Genomic DNA, 20,447 nt, shown 5'->3' with positions numbered 1-20,447 from the left:
AAATTACAAAGTGAAAAAGCAAAGAGGTAAAATTCATCCTTGACGATAATGTGTGAATTTTAGGATACTAGTATTTGTTTAAGTAATAGAAGAATTCCCATCTAACTCTTGTCTTCCTGATCAACTATTAGTCAAGAGTAATTAGAGGAAATGTCCAACTGGAACATCACAATTTTGTCTCAAGTTATAAGATTTTTCATACATATGATATAGAAAGCAGAAAACCTTTTTTTTTATTTTAGTACCTTTAGTGTAGGTCATCCGACACTTGAAAACTAACATTGACAATAACCTGGCTTTATACTTCAGCCGTCTTTTTCAGTGCCTCTGGGCATTTGGCTCTTGGAAGCAGGTAATTCCTAGTACTGCTCCCTGATTTGTAAACATTTAGTCGGGAACCTCTCTGCCATTGTGGCTAACTGTCAGCATAACTTGGGTGACTGAAGTGCTCAAACAGGGTATCTTTTCACCCAACTGCTGATGACTGACTAGAGAGTACATTAAAGAAAGAATGTGTTCTCCAACTCAACAGCATATTATAAGAAATATATGACATATAGTATGTCCCCCTAAAATTTAAATTTTTAGAAAGCAGAAATTTACTATAATTACTAATAATACATTGAATACTCGTATTAACATGAACCATCCCCAATTGTAGGGTAATTCTCTTTTTACAAAATGTTTCCTAAAATATGTAAATTAATTTCATAAAAACTGACATAGAAAGTTGTTTCTAATTAGAAAATAATTGTTTTTAGACTTAATCATTAGTTGAGGCTGTCAGTGGTTTGCTGCAGAATCCAAATATCAACTGTATTAAACTTCATTTAAAAGCAAATTACTTTCTTGATGCCATTATATTATAATTGATACTTTGAAATTTGATGCTTGAGAGATTGTATTTATTGGCAATTTCATCCAAAAAGTAAAATAAATGTTCTGGTTTTAGAGTATTACTTTGTTAATGTTTGCTGTTGTCCTTCACCTCTCTTAACCCTACTCATTTTTCTAGGCTAAGCTGAAGATGATCAAATTTGATGAAATTTTCTATCCTAGTAGCTTAATTTATGGCATTTTGGACATAGTTTATAGCACTTACTTCCTTTTGCCTTGCGTTAGTTAGCTAGGAACATGCATGCCTTCTGTACCAGCTCCTAGAGAGTGACGACCGTGTTTTAGATAACCGTGTTTTACCTGTAGCACCTTTCACAGTACTTTGCCTGATATACTCAGTAAAGTATCTCCTGAAATTGTTGAATTTTTCCCCTGATTTTCTAAACTAGACTTACACTTACAAGTCAGTGAGTAACTTGAGGTTTAAATAAGGGATCAGGCAGTCAGCCACAATGGTTAAGGCTCTGTAGTCAAGATTGCCCAAGTTTGAGTTCCTACTTTATTAGGTATTAAATATGGGGCTGCCTCATCTGTAAAATAGCAATGTTAGTAACAGCATCAGCCTTCTGGAGTTGTTGATGAACACTAACACAATTTTGTTTAAAACATTGTGCTGCCTAGCATATAGGAAGCACTCAATACAGTACAGCTATAATTACTGCTAAATGCAGGCCTGTTGGACTAGACTCAGCCCATTGAGGGCTTACCATTTGGTCTTTATATCTTAGGCACCTAACCTTGCATATAGTAAATACACAACAAATGCTTGCTTGAGTTGAATTGATTGATTTACCTTATTTTTGTCTTCCATTACAGCCCACTGTTTGTAACATGGAAGATTGGTCGAGACAAAAGATTGCGTGGATGCATAGGTACTTTTTCTGCCATGAATTTGCATTCAGGACTCAGGGAGTACACACTTACCAGGTGAAGACCAACTTTTGTTGTCTCTGCTTCTACATTAAAAAAAACCCTAGGAAACTTGAACCTGATACTTTAACTCCTTTTCCTTTACTGAATTGCCAATACTCTTGACTCCTTTCATGTCAAATTATTTCTTCTCTTTGACAAATTCCTTATCTCTGATGAAATGTTATTGATATATATTGTAATTTAAGATACTGTGATTACATGTATTGTGCCATAGATGTTTTGAAGTGTTTTCTTTGAATGGCCAGCTTATTTTGTATAGCTTAAAAATCAATGACCAAATATCTGTGGGTTACCAAAACATATTATTTCAATAATAGCAGTCATTGTGCCTTCTCTGTTAGGCTTTTTAAAAACTGTTGATGTCTATTTCATCTTACACATTTTGTACATTTTTATGTATTTTTGAAATTGCAGGGACAACTTAGGAAGAAAGTGATGCCATAGCCTGGCAGCATAATCATTCACATTCAGTTTACACAGAATTAATTGTAGCTTACTTATTTTGTTGCATCTAGCACAAGAACAAAGTAACAAATGCTTCATTACAGTTGGTAAGACTTTGTAATTTCTGTATTCACAAAAAGTTATCTAGCACACCATCTGATTTCTGTGGTTCAAGTTAAGATTTCTAGCAAATTGTATTCCAAAATTATTTCAAAGGAAGAAAATTCCTTAAATAATAAGCTATTAGTAAAGGAATTTCCTGTTTTTGTTCATATTTGAGGGTGATTATCTGATACAGTTTCTGTAGTTGTAATATGCACAGTGTCTGTCCAATAAGAAATTGGTCCCTGCTGACTATTGGTACTTGGGGCAAGTTGCTTAACCTCCAGTAGATAAAGTAGTAGTTATGGTATTTTGTTCTATGTACTTAATAGGGACATTAGGGAGATGTTAGGGGAATAAAGTAATAATCAATCACTACTTTGCTTCAAGATTGAAATTATGGAACATTCATTATTTTATGACAGAATTGTATAAATGCAACTCATAGCACCAGTTAATAAAATGCTGTTCACTGACTTTAGTATTCCTACATTTGAAGGTGTAGCTCATAGCTGCAGCATTTTCTTAGCTTGCAGTGAAGCCCAGAAAGAAAAGCAGAGGCCTGGAGGGTCACGTTCATTCTTAGATTTTCATAGGTATTACAAATCGGGTGTTTGGACTTATTAAAAACATACAGGTAATAAAGCGGTCCAAACACATATTCTGGAAAGATACAACTTGGCTAAAGATGGTGTAAATGATAGTCTAGGCATGTTAGATTTTTTTTTTTCCTGACATGAAATACCAGACTTAGCAAATTCTGCCAGTTGACTACTTCTTTGGGACAGGTGCATGTGGAATTGCTCTTTTAATAGCTAACCAAAGGCAATTTATCATACATTTCCTAAAGTAAGTTGTTACAAGGAGCACTGGTTTCTATGTATTGCTTGAAAAAAATATTCTATGCCTAAATAAGTTTTAGGAACGCTGGTTAAACAAATTTAAACAGCTCTGCTCACTGCAGGACTTCTCAGAACCATTTGTGCTAATAGCGCTGTAAATCTGTCACAGATACAGAATACAGCATTTCCCAGACTTCAGCTTTTCTGACTACAGAACCCTTCATCCTCCCTCATGCAACCCAGTGTCTCATGCCATTAGTGTTCCAAGAAACATATTTTCAGAAACACAGTCTGTTATAAAGTTTGCATTTTTCTTTATAGTGGGAAATCCAAGTTAATTGCATAGAAGCTTTTTGTACTTTGTAATGAAATATGGCAGAAATCCCAGTATCAAACATTATATACTTTAGAAATCCTTAGTTATAGTAACTGTAGTAGCAATTTGGTTTTGTTTAAAGAAAATATGAAATTATTTTGCCTGTATTGATAAGAAGGAATGAAAATAGCCAACTTTTCTGGACTTGTGTCTCCACCAAGGTAATTACCAGAATTACAATACACTTTTCCGACAATAATGTGATTCTGAATGAATTGTTTCAATAGTTGATAGTTGAACTTGGAAATTTGCCTACATTTGTATACATGGCTACCCTCGTTGTAGTCTATGGCACTTCCTCTTTGCTTTTCATGTTTTTATATAACCTCCTGAAATTCTGCACGGCACATTAGAGAGATGTTTGTGTTTTTGTGCGTGTATGCACACACATACGAATGTGGTCTTCTCATTTTTGTTTGGCTTAATTTCTTTTGCTTAATATGATAATATAAATGAAGTTATTTGGAAGAGACAAATAAAAGAAAACATGTCTTGCAATATACAGTCGCTCTTTTTTTTCTGGTTTCATTTTAGAGTCAAACTGTGGAGTCATTTAAAAAAGTTAGAATATATTGTCTTTCAGTCCAATAGGACACTTAATCATTTCTATGAGCTGCTCCTGCTGTTGTTGTTACGATTATTATTGACAGTTACTATTTCTTAAAAACTTACTACATGTCAAACACCATAGAGGAACATTATATGCATGGGCCTCACAACAATTCTTAAGGATTATTATCTACATTTTAAAAATGGGGAAAAAAATCTGCAGAATTTAAATAATTTACCCATTCACACATTTAGTAGGTGGATGAGCCAGTATTCAAACCCAGGCCATCTCACTGCAAAGTCTAAGCTCTTAACTGCTACTTTTAAGATAAGGCAAAATTAATTTTTCTGAGAATTTGTTTGACAGCTGTGTCATGAAAATAATGAACTTGAAAGTAGGTCAATATAAATTATATAAATCATGTATCAATAATTCTTTAAAACTTCTAGTTTGGAGTTAAAATTGAAATTTTGGAACATTATTTTAAATTCCAGAAAATCCGTAGATGGATTTATAAAAAGTATATAACTCAGGATTGTACAGACTTGACAGAAGAAAATTGATTTCGATTAATGTTGAAGTAAAGTATAATGCTATTACAAAAATATACTACTATATGACATGAAATATCTTTGATATTTCATAGGAAACATCTATAAATAGAGGTATCTATGTATTCTTTGGCTAACATAAATAATAGACTAGACTTGGAGAAGGCATACAGTTTTCTTCTTTATTTTATTTTCTTGAATATAGCTTTTCTTAGCATGGCAGTTGGTGATTCTTGGTGTCTGGTTTTCCAATCTTAAAAACCCATAAATCAGGGGAGGAGCCAAGATGGTGGCATGAGCATAGCAGCGGAAATCTCCTCCCAAAACCATATATATTTTGGAAAATACAACAAATACAACTATTCCTAAAAGAGAGACCAGTGGATATAGTACAACAGCCAGGCTACATCTACATCAGCGAGAACTCAGAATCTCACGAAGGGGGTGAGATACAAGCTGTGGCCCTGCAGGATCCGAGCGCTCCCCCCACCCCAGCTCCGTGGTGGGAGGAAAGGAGTCGGAGTGGGGAGGGAGTGAAAGCCCAGGACTGCTAAACAACCAGCTCTAGTAATCCACACCAGGAGCGCAGAAACACACGGCATGGTGTGCTGGATATTAGACAAACAGAAAAGCAAAATCTGCTAGCGGGTCTCAGCAACTGGCTCCCTGCAACCGGCTCCCCAGGACAAAAGAAAAGCAACTGCTTTTTGAAAGTCTTAAAGAGACAGGGTCCTAACAGCTGGATGGAAGTATCCTGGCACACTCAGCCCAGCAGCTGGGAATCCTGGGGAACTCTAGGCACCCTAACCCCCTGGGCAACAGCGCAGCTATGAAGTCCCTCACAGTGATAAGCAGCCTGCCAGTCGTTCCCCTGGTCGGCGCGGCCCCCGACACAGCAGCCCAGTAGCCAGAGAGTGGCCGTGCGCGCCCGTGGCGGGGAGCAGCCCGGGAGTAGCTGCGCGAGGTGGCAGCGGCAGGGCAGCCTGGGAGCAATCGCGACCCCAACAGTTGCCCAGAATCTCTTCCCAGCGCGCGGCCACCTGAGCCAGAAACAAAGGCTGCCCCCAGCGCGCGGCTGCCAGGCACAGGCAGGAGAAACCGGGGCAAGGCGTGAAGGGGCACCCCTCTTGCAGTAGAGCACACCCAACATGCGTACCCCTCCCCACAGGGCTCTGGGCTACTCTGAAGGTGGTCCTACTGACGGCGGCTTAGGGGATTAATCCGTGAGGCTGCTCCAGGAGTGCAGGTAACTGACACAGGCAGTGGAGAAGGGCAAGGCAACCAACAAGAAGGAAAGGACTTTGTTCTTCCAGGTGACACATGTGCTACCTGCCTACAGTTACCTCTATGGCCATGAAAAGCAGAAGAATTTGGTCCAATCCAGAATTATCCAGACAACCCCTGAGAGAGGGCCTGGGGAGATAGATTTAACCAATCTTCCTGAAAAATAATTCAAAACAAAGGTCATAACCATGCTGATGGACGTGCAGAGAAATATGCAAGAGCTAAAGGAGCAAGTAGGGAGGGAGAATACAGAAATAAAACAATCTCTGGAAGGACTTAAGAGCAGACTGGATGAGGTGCAAGAGGCCGTTAATGGAACAGCAATCAGGGAACAGGAATACAGAGAAGCTGAGACAGAGAGAGATAAAAGGATCTCCAGGAATGAAAGAATATTAAGAGAACTGTGTGACCAACTGAAATGGAACAATATTTGCCTTATAGGAGTACCAGAAGAAGAAGAGAGATAAAAAGGGATAGAAAGTGTCTTTGAAGAAATAATTGCTGAAAACTTCCCCAAACTGGGGGAGGAAATAGTCTCTCAGACCACGGAGGCCCACAGAACTCCCAACACAAGGGACCCAAGGAGGACAGCACCAAGACATCTAATAATTAAAATGGCAAAGATCAAAGACAAGGACAGAATATTAAAGGCAGCCAGAGAGAGAAAAAAGGTCACCTACAAAGGAAAACCCATCAGGCTATCATCAGACTTCTCAACAGAAACCTTACAGGCCAGAAGAGAATGGCATGATATATTTAATGCAATGAAACAGAAGGGCCTTGAACCAAGAATACTGTATCCAGCACGATTATCATTTAAATATGAAGGAGGGATTAAACAATTCCCAGACAAACAAAAGTTGAGGGAATTTGCCTCCCACAAACCACCTCTACAGGATATTTTAAAGGGACTGCTCTAGATTGAAGCACTCCTAAGGCTAAATAGATGTCACCAGAGAAAATAAAATCATAACAAAGAAAGCAGACCAACCAAATACTAACTAAAGGCAAAAAATAAAATTGACTACTCACCAAAGCAGTCAAAGTAAACACAAAAGAGTACAGAATAAAACACCTAACATACAAAGAATGGAGGAGGAAGAATAAGAAGGGAGAGAAATAAAGAATCATCAGACTGTGTTTATAATAGCTTAATAAGAGAGTTAAGTTAGATGGCTAGATAGTAAAGAAGCTGCCCTTGAGCCTTTGGTAACTCTGAATCTAAAGCCTGCAATGGCAATAAGTACATATCTTTCAATAATCACCTTAAATGTGAATGGAAAGAATGCACCAATCAAAAGACACAGAGTAACAGAATGGATAAAAAAGCAAGACCCATCTATATGCTGCTTATAAGAGACTCACCTCAAACCCCAAGACATACACAGACTAAAAGTCAAGGGGTGGAAAAAGATATTTCATGAAAATAATAGGGAGAAAAAAGCAGGTGTTGCAGTACTTGTATCAGACAAAATAGACTTCAAAACAAAGAAAGTAACAAGAAATAAATAAGGACATTATATAATGATAAAGGGGTCAGTCCAACAAGAGGATATAACCATTATAAATATATATGCACCCAATACAGGAGCACCAACATATGTGAAACAAATACTAACAGAATTAAAGGAGGAAATAGAATGCAATGCATTCATTCTACGAGACTTCAACACACCACTCACTCTAAAGGACAGATCCACCAGACAGAAAACAAGTAAGAACGCAGAGGCACTGAACAACACACTAGAACTGATGGACTTAACAGACATCTACAGAACTCTACACGCAAAAGCAGCAGGATACACATTCTTCCCAAGTGCACATGGAACACTTTCCAGAAAAAAAACATACTAGGCCACAGAAAGAGCCTCAGTAAATTCAAAAGATTGAAATTCTACCAACCAACTTCTCAGACCACAAAGGCTTAAAACTAGAAATAAATTGTGCAAAGAAAACAAAAAGGCTCACAAACACATGGAGGCTTCACAACATGCTTCTAAATAATCAATGGATCAATTACCAAATTAAAACAGAGATCAAGCAATATATGGAGACAAATGACAATGACAGCATAAAGCCCCAACTTCTGTGAGATGCAGCGAAGGCATTTCTAAGAGGAAAGTATATAGCAATCCCGGCCTATTTAAAGAAGGAAGAACAATCCCAAATGAATAGTCTAAAGTCACAATTATTGGAACTGGAAAAAGGAGAACATATGAGGCCCAAAGTCAGCAGAAGGAGGGACATAATAAAGATCAAAGAAGAAATAAATAAAATTGAGAAGAATAAAACAATAGAAAAAAATCAATGAAACCAAGAGCTGGTGCTTTGAGAAAATAAACAAAATAGGTAAGCCCCTAGCCAGATTTATTAAGAGAAAAAGAAAATCTACACACCAACACAATTAGAAATGAGAAAGGAAAAATCACAACAGACCCCACAGAAATACAAAAAATTATTAGAGAATACTACGAAAATCTATATGCTAACAAGCTTGAAAACCTAGAAGAAATGGACAACTTTCTAGAAAAATACAACTTTCCAAGACTGACCAAGAAAGAAACAGAAAATCTAAACAGACCAATTGCCAGCAAAGAAACTGAATCAGTAATCAAAAACTACCCAAAAACAAAACTCCTGGTCCAGATGGATTCACCGCTGAATTTTATCAGACATATAGAGAAGACATAATACCCATTCTCCTTAAACTTTTCCAAAAAATGGAAGAGGAGGGAATACTTCCAAACTCATTCTATGAAGCCAGCATCACTCTAATACCAAAACCAGGCAAAGACCCCACCAGAAAAGAAAATTACAGACCAATATCCCTGATGAACATAGATGCAAAAATACTCAACAAAATATTAGCAAACCAAATTCAAAAATACATCAAGAGGATCATAACTATGATCAATTGGGATTCATCCCAGGGATGCAAGGATGGTACAACTTTCAAAAATCCATCAACATCATCCACCACATCAACAAAAAGAAGGATAAAAACCACATGATCATCTCCATAGATGCTGAAAAAGCATTTGACAAAATTCAACATCCATTCATGATAAAAACTCTCAGCAAAATGGGTATAGAGAGCAAGTACCTCAACATAATAAAGCCCATATATGACAAACCCACAGCCAGTATCGTACTTAACAGCAAGAAGCTGAAAGCTTTTCCTCTAAGATCGGGAACAAGACAGGGATGCCCACTCTCCCCACTGTTATTCAACATAGTACTGGAGGTCCTAGCCACATCAATCATGCAAAACAAAGAAATACAAGGCATCCAGATTGGTAAAGAAGAAGTCAAACTGTCACTATTTGCAGATGTCATAATATTGTACATAAAAAACCTTAAAGACTCCATTCCAAAATTACTAGAACTAATATCTGAATTCAGCAAAGTTGTAGGATACAAAATTAATACACAGAAAACTGAGGCTTTCCTGTACACTAACGATGAACTGACAGAAAGATAAATCAGGAAAACAATTCCATTCACAATTGCATCAAAAAGAATAAAATGCCTAGGGATAAACCTAACCAAGGAACTGAAAGACCTATACCCTAAGAACTACAAGACACTCTTAAGAGAAATTACAGAGGACACTAACAAATGGAAACTCATTCCATGCTCTTGGCTAGGAAGAATTAATATTGTCAAAGTGGCCATCCTGCCTAAAGTAATCTACAGATTCAATGCAATGCCTATCAAAATACCAACAGCATTCTTCAACAAACTGGAACAAATTGTTTTAAAATTCATATGGAACCACAAAAGACTCCAAATAGCCAATGCGATCCTGAAAAGGAAGAATAAAGCCGGGGGCATCTCGCTTCCCAACTTCAAGCTCTACTACAAAGCCACAGTAATCAAGACAATTTGGTACTGGCACAAGAACACAGCCACAGACCAGTGGAACAGAATAGAGAGTCCAGATATTAACCAAAACATATACAGTCAATTAATATATGATAGAGGAGCCATGGACATACAATGGGGAAATGACAGCCTCTTCAACCACTGATGTTGGCAAAACTGGTCAGCTACATGTAAGAGAATGAAACTGGATCATTGTCTAACCCCATACACAAAAGTAAATTCGAAATGGATCAAAGACCTGAATGTAAGCCATGAAACCATAAAACTCTTAGAAAAAAACAGGCAAAAATCTCTTGGGCATAAACATGAGCAACTGCTTCATGAACATATCTTCCCACGCAAGGAAAACAAAAGCAAAAATGAACAACTGGGACTACAACAAGCTGAAAAGCTTCTGTACAGCAAAGGACACCACCAAAAGAACAAAAAGGCATTCTAAAGTATGGGAGAATATATTCATAAATGACAGATCCGATAAAGGGTTGACATCCAAAATATATAAAGAGCTCATGCACCTCAACAAACAAAAAGCAAATAATCCAATTAAAAAATGGTCAGAGGAACTGAACAGACACTTCTCCAAAGAAGAAATTCAAATGGCCAACAGACACATGAAAAGATGCTCCACATCACTAATCATCAGAGAAATGCAAATTAAAACCACAATGAGATATCACCTCACACCAGTTAGGATGGCCACCATCCGAAAGACAAACAACAACAAATGTTGGCGAGGATGTGGAGAAAGGGGAACCCTCCTACACTGCTGGTGGGAATGTAAATCAGTTCAACCATTGTGGAAAGCAGTATGGAGGTTCCTCAAAAAACTCAAAATAGAAATACCATTTGACCCAGGAATTCCACTCCTAGGAATTTACCCCAAGAATGCAGCAGCCCACTTTGAAAAAGACATATGCCCCCCTATGTTTATTGCAGCACTATTTACAGTAGCCAAGAACTGGAAGCAACCTAAGTGTCCATCAGTAGATGAATGGATAAAGAAGAGGTGGTACATATACACAATGGAATATTATTCAGCCATAAGAAGAAAACAAATCCTACCATTTGCAACAACATGGATGGAGCTAGAGGGTATTATGCTCGGTGAAATAAGCCAGGCAGAGAAAAACAAATATCAAATGATTTCACTCATCTGTGTTGTATCAGAACAAAGCAAAAACTGAAGGAACGAAACAGCGACAGACTCACAGAACCCAAGAATGGACTAACAGTTACCAAAGGTAAGGGGACCGGGGAGGATGGGTGGAAAGGGAGGGATAAGGGGGGTGGAAAAGAAAGGCGGCATTACGATTAGCATGCATAATGTGTGTGTGGGGCACGGGGAAGGCTGTTCAGCATGGAGAGGACAGGTAGTGATTCTACATCATCTTACTATGCTGATGGACAGTGACTGCGGTGGGGTATGTGGAGGGAACTTGGTGTTGGGGGGAGTCTGGTAAATATAATGTTCCTCATGTAATGGTAGATTAATGATACAAAAAAAACCCCATAAATCACAACATTTACAAATGGAATCAAATGAACTTATTTAGGGGGTTGGCAGTAAAAGGGAAGGGGAAAGCAAATTGAAACATTACAGTGAAATTAAGGATTAATGAAGTATAGGTGTCTTTTTAAAAAATTTAGAATATCTGGTTTTTCACTGTCTTTGTCTATGATTAGATTATTGCAGTTTTCAAAATGCTACTCAGCTATATCTTTGTTATTGTAAAATATACATAACATGCAATTTACTGTTTTAACTACTGCAGTTTTAAGTGTACACAGTTCTGTGGCCTTAAGTACATTTACATTGATGTGTCACCATCACCAACATTCATATCCAGGACTTTTTCATCTTCTCTACCTGAAACTCTGTACCCATTAAACGTTAACTTTAACCCCATTTCCCCCTCCCCCCACTCATAGAAACCATCACTGTAGTTTCCATCTTTATGAATGTGACTCTTCCAGGTGTTTCATACAAGTGGAATCACACAGTATTTGTCCTTTTGTGACTGGTGTTTTTCACTTAGCATAATGTCTTCACAGTTCATCCATGTTTTAGTGTGTGTCAGAGTTTCATGCCTTTTATTCAGGCTGATTAATATTCCACTGTATATGTCTACTACATTTTGTTTATCCATTAATCTGTGGACGTTTGGGTGGCTTCCATCTTTTGGCTACTGCAAAGAATGCTGCTATGAATATTGGCATACAAATAGCTGTTTGAATACTCCTTTTTAAACCATTTTATAGAAGACAGTGATGTAGTTTGTTTGTGGTCCCTTAATCTCTAAAACCTAAATAGAAAACATGACCAGGTACTTTCTAAATGAAATGCCTATCTTGGATTAAGTTTTTATTTATAAACATACTGCTGTACAGTTAAAATATTTATCCTAGTCAAGCTGTATGTTCTCCTAACTGAAATTTTTATTTTGACTGAAATAAAACCTTACAAATAGGCTGATTTTCTGCCAGTTGTAAAAATGCATAATTTCTGTGTAGATATTTTTTCCCTTGTCCTTGGAGACTCTTTATAAAAGCAGGAAAGATTATAGGAAATAAGAAGCAGGTCAGAGAGCTCAGAATTACTGATGGAAGTTTATCCATGGTGACGAATTTATGTCCACAAATTACTATATTTATTAGTGGTCAAAACTTCAATGCAGAAATAAATATTCTTTGCCCCAACTGAAGAAGAGTAATTTTTTTTTACTGAGCTACTTGCATTAAGAGCTTTTATATGTTAGAAAGCAGAGACAAATTTATATCCTCTTTTTCAGTAGTTAGATTATATACTGTTATACAGAAGAGCATTATAACCAATATAGATGAACACAAACTTCTCAAATAAGATTCCTTAAGATTTTGACTAATAAATTCTCTAGAAAGTGTAGGTCTATTTCCTTAGTTACATTTAAGTTGGTAGTAATTTATCTACACTATGTAAGTGATTAATAGATGTGTTATTTCATAAAATAGTAATGTGGTCTATCATCATACTGAAATAACTTTCTTTTCTTCTCATTTATTTTGTTGTACTTAGACCCCTTGGCTATGAAGTGGTTACATAAGTATGGGCAGTGTCTGGGGCTTGATTCTCAACTCTGCTACTTGGTTGCACTGCTTAATTTTGAGAAATTAGCAGTGGAGGTGTTTCTTTCTAGGGAACAGGGTAACCACATAAAATGTGATGTGCTTTGTGTAAGTGAGGGGTGTGTGAGAGAGGGAGAGGATGAGAGAGAGGGTGACTGTGTGCATGTCACAAATGTTCACTTACTATTGACCTTTTTGAGATATTAGAAATAGCTTACAGATCTACTTTATTACTTTGAAGGGTCCTGGCTAAAGTGAGTACTTCTGTGTATTAAATATAAATTTGCTTTTGTATTTTAGTGTTGTAATCTGTCATGTTTTTAAAGCAGTTTAAGTTTAAGACTGTTGTAAACAACATAATTATACCCCCCCCCCAGGGTAGACTATTTTGTGATCATTCTTATGCTTGACTATTTTAAGTATCTAGACTTGGTTCATTGTGAAAAATTAGTTTAAACATTTAATATTAGTCTTCATTAGCATCACCTAGATTGATTTTTCTTATGAACAGAAAAACTGTACATGAGTCACTTCTGACTGAACACTATTGTCATAAAAGTTCTTTCTGGAAATGTTAAGGCCAAACTATTTTTGGCAAGTGTCTGCTGCAAGACTCCTGGCTAAAATATGCTTTTTGGATAAATAAATTACATGTGTGAAAGACATTATGAAAAATTGATTAGCTTAATTTACAATCTACATTTTTTTTGCCTTTTTACAAAAGGCAAGACAGCTCAAGTCCTAAAACTTTATCCTGATTTGTTAGTTTCAGTGTAGAAATTACCAAATGAGAAATTGTCAGAATTTATAAGCATTTAATTTAAGGTATAATTTGGAACCTAGATTGTTATATACCCTTTACTCAAAATTATCCATAAAATAGCATGGTTAAACATATCTGTGGAAATCTAGAATCCTTACTTTAGCCGATAGTTTAATGTCCTCCTTCATTATTGCATGGTTGTGCAAAATATGCAGATCTGTGGTCAAAGAATGACCAGCAGAATGTGGAAAAAGAAACTAAAGAACAAGAACCATTCCTAGTATGGGTAATGGCTCCAGAGTTGGAGAATTATCTGAATTTATATAGCACCTACTGACACAGAAATTAAGTATAGTGAGTATATGTCAGATTCTAATTCCTTTTCACATCTTTCCAATCTTCAGTCTCCAATTGGATTCAGAACCACAGGCACAATACCTTTGAGCAGAAAAACAGAAATGGCCATCTTGAAAAAGGCAAAGGTGTGAGAGAAGCTGAAAGTGGGCTTTTGTGGTGTCAGAACTTCTTGAGTTTCATAAGAGAGTAAATTCCAAGAAATTGACCCTATTCTTACATCTATCTATAAACTTTTCCCCCTTTGCTCCTAGGAGGCTGCTATTTCCCCCTTTAAGCATGTTTGAACAACTCATCCTGGGAAACTGGTCTAAATTTTACCTTCGGAATTCATAATGTAGTAGGAGCCATAAGAAGTTATGTAAGTAGAAAGTGATTTTTGCCAAAAATGCAGAGAAGGTGATATTAGATGAATAGATACTCTACATCTATAATAAAAGCAGAAATGTATTTAAAGCAGTTTAACAAAATCATTTCATTTGGTCCATTCCTAATTCAGTTGGACTAAAAGCAAAACACTTTACAGCACCTTTTACCACTTCTTGGTTTGTTTTTATCCTACATGGACAAAAAAAGTCCCAATTACAGGGATGTATGTAAGTTGCTAATACCGATGTGACCACATACAAGGTATTGAGTGTCCTGAGAAAGAACTAATGTATATTTTGAAGGGGAAAATGAACTTGCTCTGGAAAAAAATTAAAACTTCAGAAATAGAGTATCCTTAAATGACTTTGTGCACACACACACACACACACACACAGAGTTCACAAAGGAGTAGCTAGAGTCAGTTGGAGTATAGCTCTGGTGCTTGGCAAATGAAGAAAATGAGAAGTTAATACGTTTCATTTCTGGCTCCCTCTTGTCCCATTAAAATTCATTCATATTTTGTTTCAATACAGAAAACTGGGTTATGGTTATCTACCTTCTTTCCTCAGAATCACTGCTTGAGATATACCTCATTTTTTTTTCAGATGAAAGACTGAAGTGGCAACGATAAATTAGAACACACATATCATATGAAATCATTACATTAGATGAGGTCTAAAATCATACTGTAGATGTTTAACAATGTATTTACTTTTGTTTGAACATTTACAAAATAAATACTGGGTCTACCTATAACTATCTAAAGTATTTGAGTCATTAGAACCTGAACGAGCAAGAGAACAGATTTGTATCTCAGTGTTCTGTAAGGATCAGATAGACACTTGTACCATTCTATGTTCAAGGCAGTTTTTTTCTGCTAGACCATCATGTACTCTTACCACTTCTAGGGGACAATGTTACTAGCAATTTAAGTACTTTGAGATAATTGAGTGTTGAGGTTTTGTGGAGCAATATTAAAATTTTAGTTATTGTTTTGTGAACATGAGAAAATACTTTAAAAAAGATTTCCTTGAAAGGCAAAGAAACAAAGCCTTCCTCTGTGATCTTTGCCATTCCCTTAAACATTAAACTACTTCAAATGTGGACATCCAGAGTAGTAGCCCTTAGAAAAATATCCTTTCGTTATTTATATATTTATATATATATTTATTTTAGTATCGTTAATGTACAATTACATGAACAACATTATGGTTACTGGACTCCCCCTATTATCAAGTCCCCACCACATACCCCATTACAATCACCATCCATCAGCATAGTCAGATGCTATAGAATCATTACTTGTCTTCTCTGTGTTATACTGCCTTCCCCATGCCCCTGCCCTACATTATGTGTGCTAATTGTAATGCCCCTTTTTTCCCCTTATCCCTCCCTTCCCACCCATCCTCCCCTGTCCCTTTCCCTTTAGTAACTGTTTGTCCATTCTTGGGTTCTGTGAGTCTGCTGCTGTTATGTTCCTTCAGTTTTTCCTTTGTTCTTATACTCCACAGATGAGTGAAATCATTTGATACTTGTCTTTCTCCATCTGGCTTATTTCACTGAACATAATACCTTCTAGCTCCATCCATGTTGTTGCAAATGGTAGAATTTGTTTTCTTCTTATGGCTGAATAATATTCCATTGTGTATATGTACCACCTCTTCTTTATCCATTCATCTACTGATGGACACTTAGGTTGCTTCCATTTCTTGGCTATTGTAACTAGTGCTGCAATAAACATAGGGGGGCATATGTCTTTTTGAAACTGGGCTGCTGCATTCTTGGGGTAAATTCTTAGGAGTGGAATTCCTGGGTCAAATGGTATTTCTATTTTGAGTTTTTTGAGGAACCTCCATACTGCTTTCTACAATGGTTGAACTGATTTACATTCCCACCAGCAGTGTAGGAGGGTTCCCCTTTCTCCACATCCTCGCCAACATTTGTTGTTGTTTGTCTTTCGGATGGTGGCCATCCTAACTGGTGTGAGGTGATATCTCATTGTGGTTTTAATTTGCATTTCTCTGATGATTAGCGATGTGGAGCATCTTTTCATGTGCCTATTGGCCATCTGAATTTCTTCTTTGGAGAAGTGTCTGTTCAGTTCCTCTGACCATTTTTTAATTGGATTATTTGCTTTTTGTTCGTTGAGGTGCATGAGCTCTTTATATAATTTGGATGTCAACCTCTTATCGGATATGTCATTTATGAATATATTCTCCCATACTGTGGGATGCCTTTTTGTTCTACTGATGGTGTCCTTTGCTGTACAGAAGCTTTTTAGTTTGATATTGTCCCACTTGTTCATTTTTGCTTTTGTTTCCTTTGCCTGCAGAAATATGTTCAAGAAGACGTTGCTTATGTTTATGTCCAAGAGATTTTTGCCTATGTTTATTTCTAAGAGTTTTATGGTTTCATGACTTACATTCAGGTCTTTGATCCATTTCAAGTTTACTTTTATATATTGGGTTATACAATAATCCAGTTTCATTCTCTTACATGTAGCTGTCCAGTTTTGCCAACACTAGCTGTTGAAGAGGCTGTCATTTCCCCGTTGTATATCCATGGCTCCTTTATCATATAGTAAGTGACGATATATGCTTGGGTTTATATCTGGGCTCTCTATTCTGTTCCATTGGTCTATGGGTCTGTTCTTGTGCCAGTACCAAATTGTCTTGATTACTGTGGCTTTGTAGTAGAGCTTGAAGTCAGGGAATGTAATTCCCCCTCCTTTATTCTTCTTTGCAGTTGTGAATGGGATTGTTTTCCTGATTTCTCTTTCTGCTAGTTCATTGTTAGTGTGTAGGAATGCAACAGATTTCTGTGTATTAATTTTGTATCCCACAACTTTACTGAACTCAGATATTAGATGTAGTAGTTTTGGAGTGGATTCTTTAGCATTTTTTATGTACAATATCATGTCATCTGCAAACAGGGACAGTTTGACTTCTTCCTTACCAATCTGGGTGCCTTTTATTTCTTTGTGTTGTCTGATTGCTGTGACTAGGGCCTCTAGAACTATGTTGAATAAAAGTGGGGAGATTGGGCATCCTTGTCTTGTTCCTGATCTTAAAGGAAAAGCTTTCAGCTTCTCACTGTTAGGTAGAATGTTAGCTGTGGGTTTGTCATGTATGGCTTTTATTATGTTGAGTTACTTGCCCTTTATATCCATTTTGTTGAGAGTTTTTATCATGAATGGATGTTGAATTTTGTCAAATGCTTTTTCAGCATCTATGGAGATGATCATATGGTTTTTGTCCTTTTTGTTGATGTAGTGGATAATGTTGATGGATTTTTCGAATGTTGTACCATCCTTGCATCCCTGGGATGAATACCACTTGATCATGATGGATGATCTTTTTGATGTGTTTTTTGAATTCAGTTTGCTAATATTTTGTTGAGTATTTTTGCGTCAGTGTTCATCAGGGATGTTGGTCTGTAATTTTCTTTTTTTGTGGTGTCTTTGCCTGGTTTTGGTATTAGAGTGATGCTGGCCTCATAGAATGAGTTTGGGAGTATTCCTTTCTCTTCTACTTTTTGGAAAACTTTATGGAGGATGGGTATTAGGTCTTTACTAAATTATAAAATTCAGCAGTGAAACAATCTTGTCCAGGGATTTTTTCTTATGTAGTTTTTGATGACCAGTTCAATTTCTTTGCTGATAATTGGTCTATTCAGACTTTCTGTTTCTTCCTGGGTCAGCCTTGGAAAGTTGTATTTTTCTAGAAAGTTGTCCATTTCTTCTAGGTTATCCAGTTTGTTACCATATAATTTTTCATAGTATTCTCTCATAATTCTTTGTATGTCTGTGGTGTCCATTGTGATTTTTCCTTTCTCATTTTTGATTGTGAGTGTAGACTCTCTTTTTTTCTTGATAAGTCTGGCTAGTGGTTTATCTATTTTGTTTTTTTTCTTGAAGAACCAGCTCCTGCTTTCATTGATTCTTTCTATTTTATTCTTCTCAATTTTATTTATTTCTGCTTTAATCATTATTATGTCCCTCCTTCTACTGACTTTGGGCCTCATTTGTTCTTCCTTTTCTAGTTTCATTGTGAGGTTAGACTGTTCATTTGGGATTGTTCTTTCCTGATGTAGGCCTGTATTTGCAGTATATTTTCTTCTTAGCATGGCCTTCACTGCGTCCCACAGATTTTTGTAGTGTTGCATTATTGTTGTCCTTTGTCTCCATATATTGCTTGATCTCTGTTTTTATTTGGTCATTGATCCATTTTTTATTTAGGAGCATGTTATTAAGCCTCCATGTGTTTGTGGGCTTTTTCATTTTCTTTGAGTAATTTATTTCTAGTTTCATACCTTTGTGATCTGAGAAGCTGGGTGGTACAATTTCAGTCGTTTTGAATTTACTGAGGCTCTTTTTGTGGCCTAGTATATGATCTATTCTTGAAAATGTTCCATGTGCACTTGAGAAGAATGTGTATCCTGTTGCTTTTGGATGCAGTGTTCTGTAGAAGTCTGTTAGGTCCATCTGTTCTTATATGTTGTTCAGTGCCTCTGTCACTTTACTTATTTTCTGCCTGGTTGATCTGTGCTTTGGAGTGAGTGGTGTGTTGAGGTCTCCTAAAATGAATTAATTGCATTCTATTTCACCCTTTAATTCTGTTAGTATTTGTTTCACATATATAGGTGATCCTGTGTTGTGTGCATAGATATTTATAATAGTTATATCCTCTTGTTGGACTGACCCCTTTATCATTATGTAATGTCCTTCTTTATCGCTTTTTACTTTCTTTGTTTTGAAGTCTATTTTGTCTGATACAAGTACTGCAACTCCTTCTTTTTTCTCCCTATTAGTTGCATGAAATATCCCTTTCCATACCTTTACTTTCAGTCTGTGTATGTCTTTGGGTTTGAAGTGATTCTCTTGTAGGCAGCATATAGACGTGTCTTGTTTTTTTATCCATTCAGTGATTCTGTGTCTTTTGATTGATGTATTCAGACCATTTACGTTTAGGGTGATCATTGATAGGTATGTACTTACTGCCATTGTGGACTTTAGATTCGTGGTTACAAAAGGTTCAAGCATAATTCCCTTACTATCTAACAGTCTAATTTAACTCACTTCGTATGCTGTTAGAAGCACAACCTAAAGATTCATTTTGTTCCCTCCTTTTTCTTCCTCCTCCATTCTTTGTATGTCATGAATCATATTCTATACTTTTTGTCTATCCCTTGGGTGACATCTATTTAGCCTTAGGAATACTTCCATCTATAGAAGTCCCTCCAAAATGCACTGTAGAGGTGGTTTGCAGGAGGTAAATTCTCGCAGATTTTGCTTATCTGAAAATTGTTTAATCCCTCCTTCAAATTTAAATGATAACCTTACTGGGTAGAGTATTCTTGGTTCAAGGCCCTTCTGCTTCATTGCATTCAATATTTCATGCCACTCCCTTCTGGCCTGTAAAATTTCTGTTGAGAAATCTGATTATAGCCTGATGGGTTTTCCTTTGTATGTGATCTTTTTTCTCTCTCTAGCTGCCTTTAAAAGTTTGTCTTTATCCTTGATCTTTGCCATTTTAATTATTATATGTCTTGATGTTGTCTTCCTTGGGTCCCTTGTGTTGGGAGATCTGTGCACCTCCATGGCTTGAGAGACTATCTCCTTCCCCAGATTGGGGAAGTTTTTAGCAATTACCTCCTCAATAACACTTTCTATCCCTTTTCCTCTCTCTTCTTCTGGTACTCCTATAATGCAAATAGTATTCCCTTTGGATTGGTCACACAGTTCTCTCAATATTCTTTCATTCTTAGATATTCTTTATTCTCTCTGTGCTTCAGCTTCTTTGTATTCCTCTTCTCTTTTTCTGTTCCATTTACCGTCTCTTCTACTACATCTAATCTGCTTTTAAATCCCTCCACTGTATGTTTCATTTCAGATATGGAATTCCTTAATGGTTGAATCTCCATCTTAAATTTGTTCCTGAATTCTTGAATATTTTCCTGTACCTCCATAAGCATGTTTATGATTTTTATTTTGAAC

The 20,447-nt window shown here is 36.7% G+C and overlaps 2 protein-coding genes across 4 annotated transcripts in view; one reads left to right on the top strand and one right to left on the bottom strand.

Annotated features, from left to right (window-relative positions):
• Positions 1-20,447, bottom strand: part of TMEM164 (transmembrane protein 164) — a 314,697-nt gene that overhangs the window by 22,389 nt on the left and 271,861 nt on the right. The gene's annotated exons all lie outside the window — the stretch shown is intronic.
• AMMECR1 (AMMECR nuclear protein 1) overlaps positions 1-20,447 on the top strand; it is a 132,883-nt gene that overhangs the window by 57,160 nt on the left and 55,276 nt on the right. For both annotated transcript variants that reach the window (XR_008995166.1, XM_036912655.2), the window contains exon 2: positions 1,714-1,824. Coding sequence is in view for 1 of the 2 variants with exons in the window: in XM_036912655.2 (XP_036768550.1) it covers positions 1,714-1,824 (111 nt within the window). In the remaining variant the exon portion in view is untranslated. The remainder of the gene's footprint in view (positions 1-1,713; positions 1,825-20,447) is intronic.

This window comes from Manis pentadactyla, chromosome X, assembly GCF_030020395.1.
Source record: "Manis pentadactyla isolate mManPen7 chromosome X, mManPen7.hap1, whole genome shotgun sequence".
NCBI classification, from domain to species: domain Eukaryota; kingdom Metazoa; phylum Chordata; class Mammalia; order Pholidota; family Manidae; genus Manis; species Manis pentadactyla.
The sequence above is the reverse complement of the archived record's forward strand: the minus strand, read 5'-3'. Positions and strand labels throughout refer to the sequence as shown.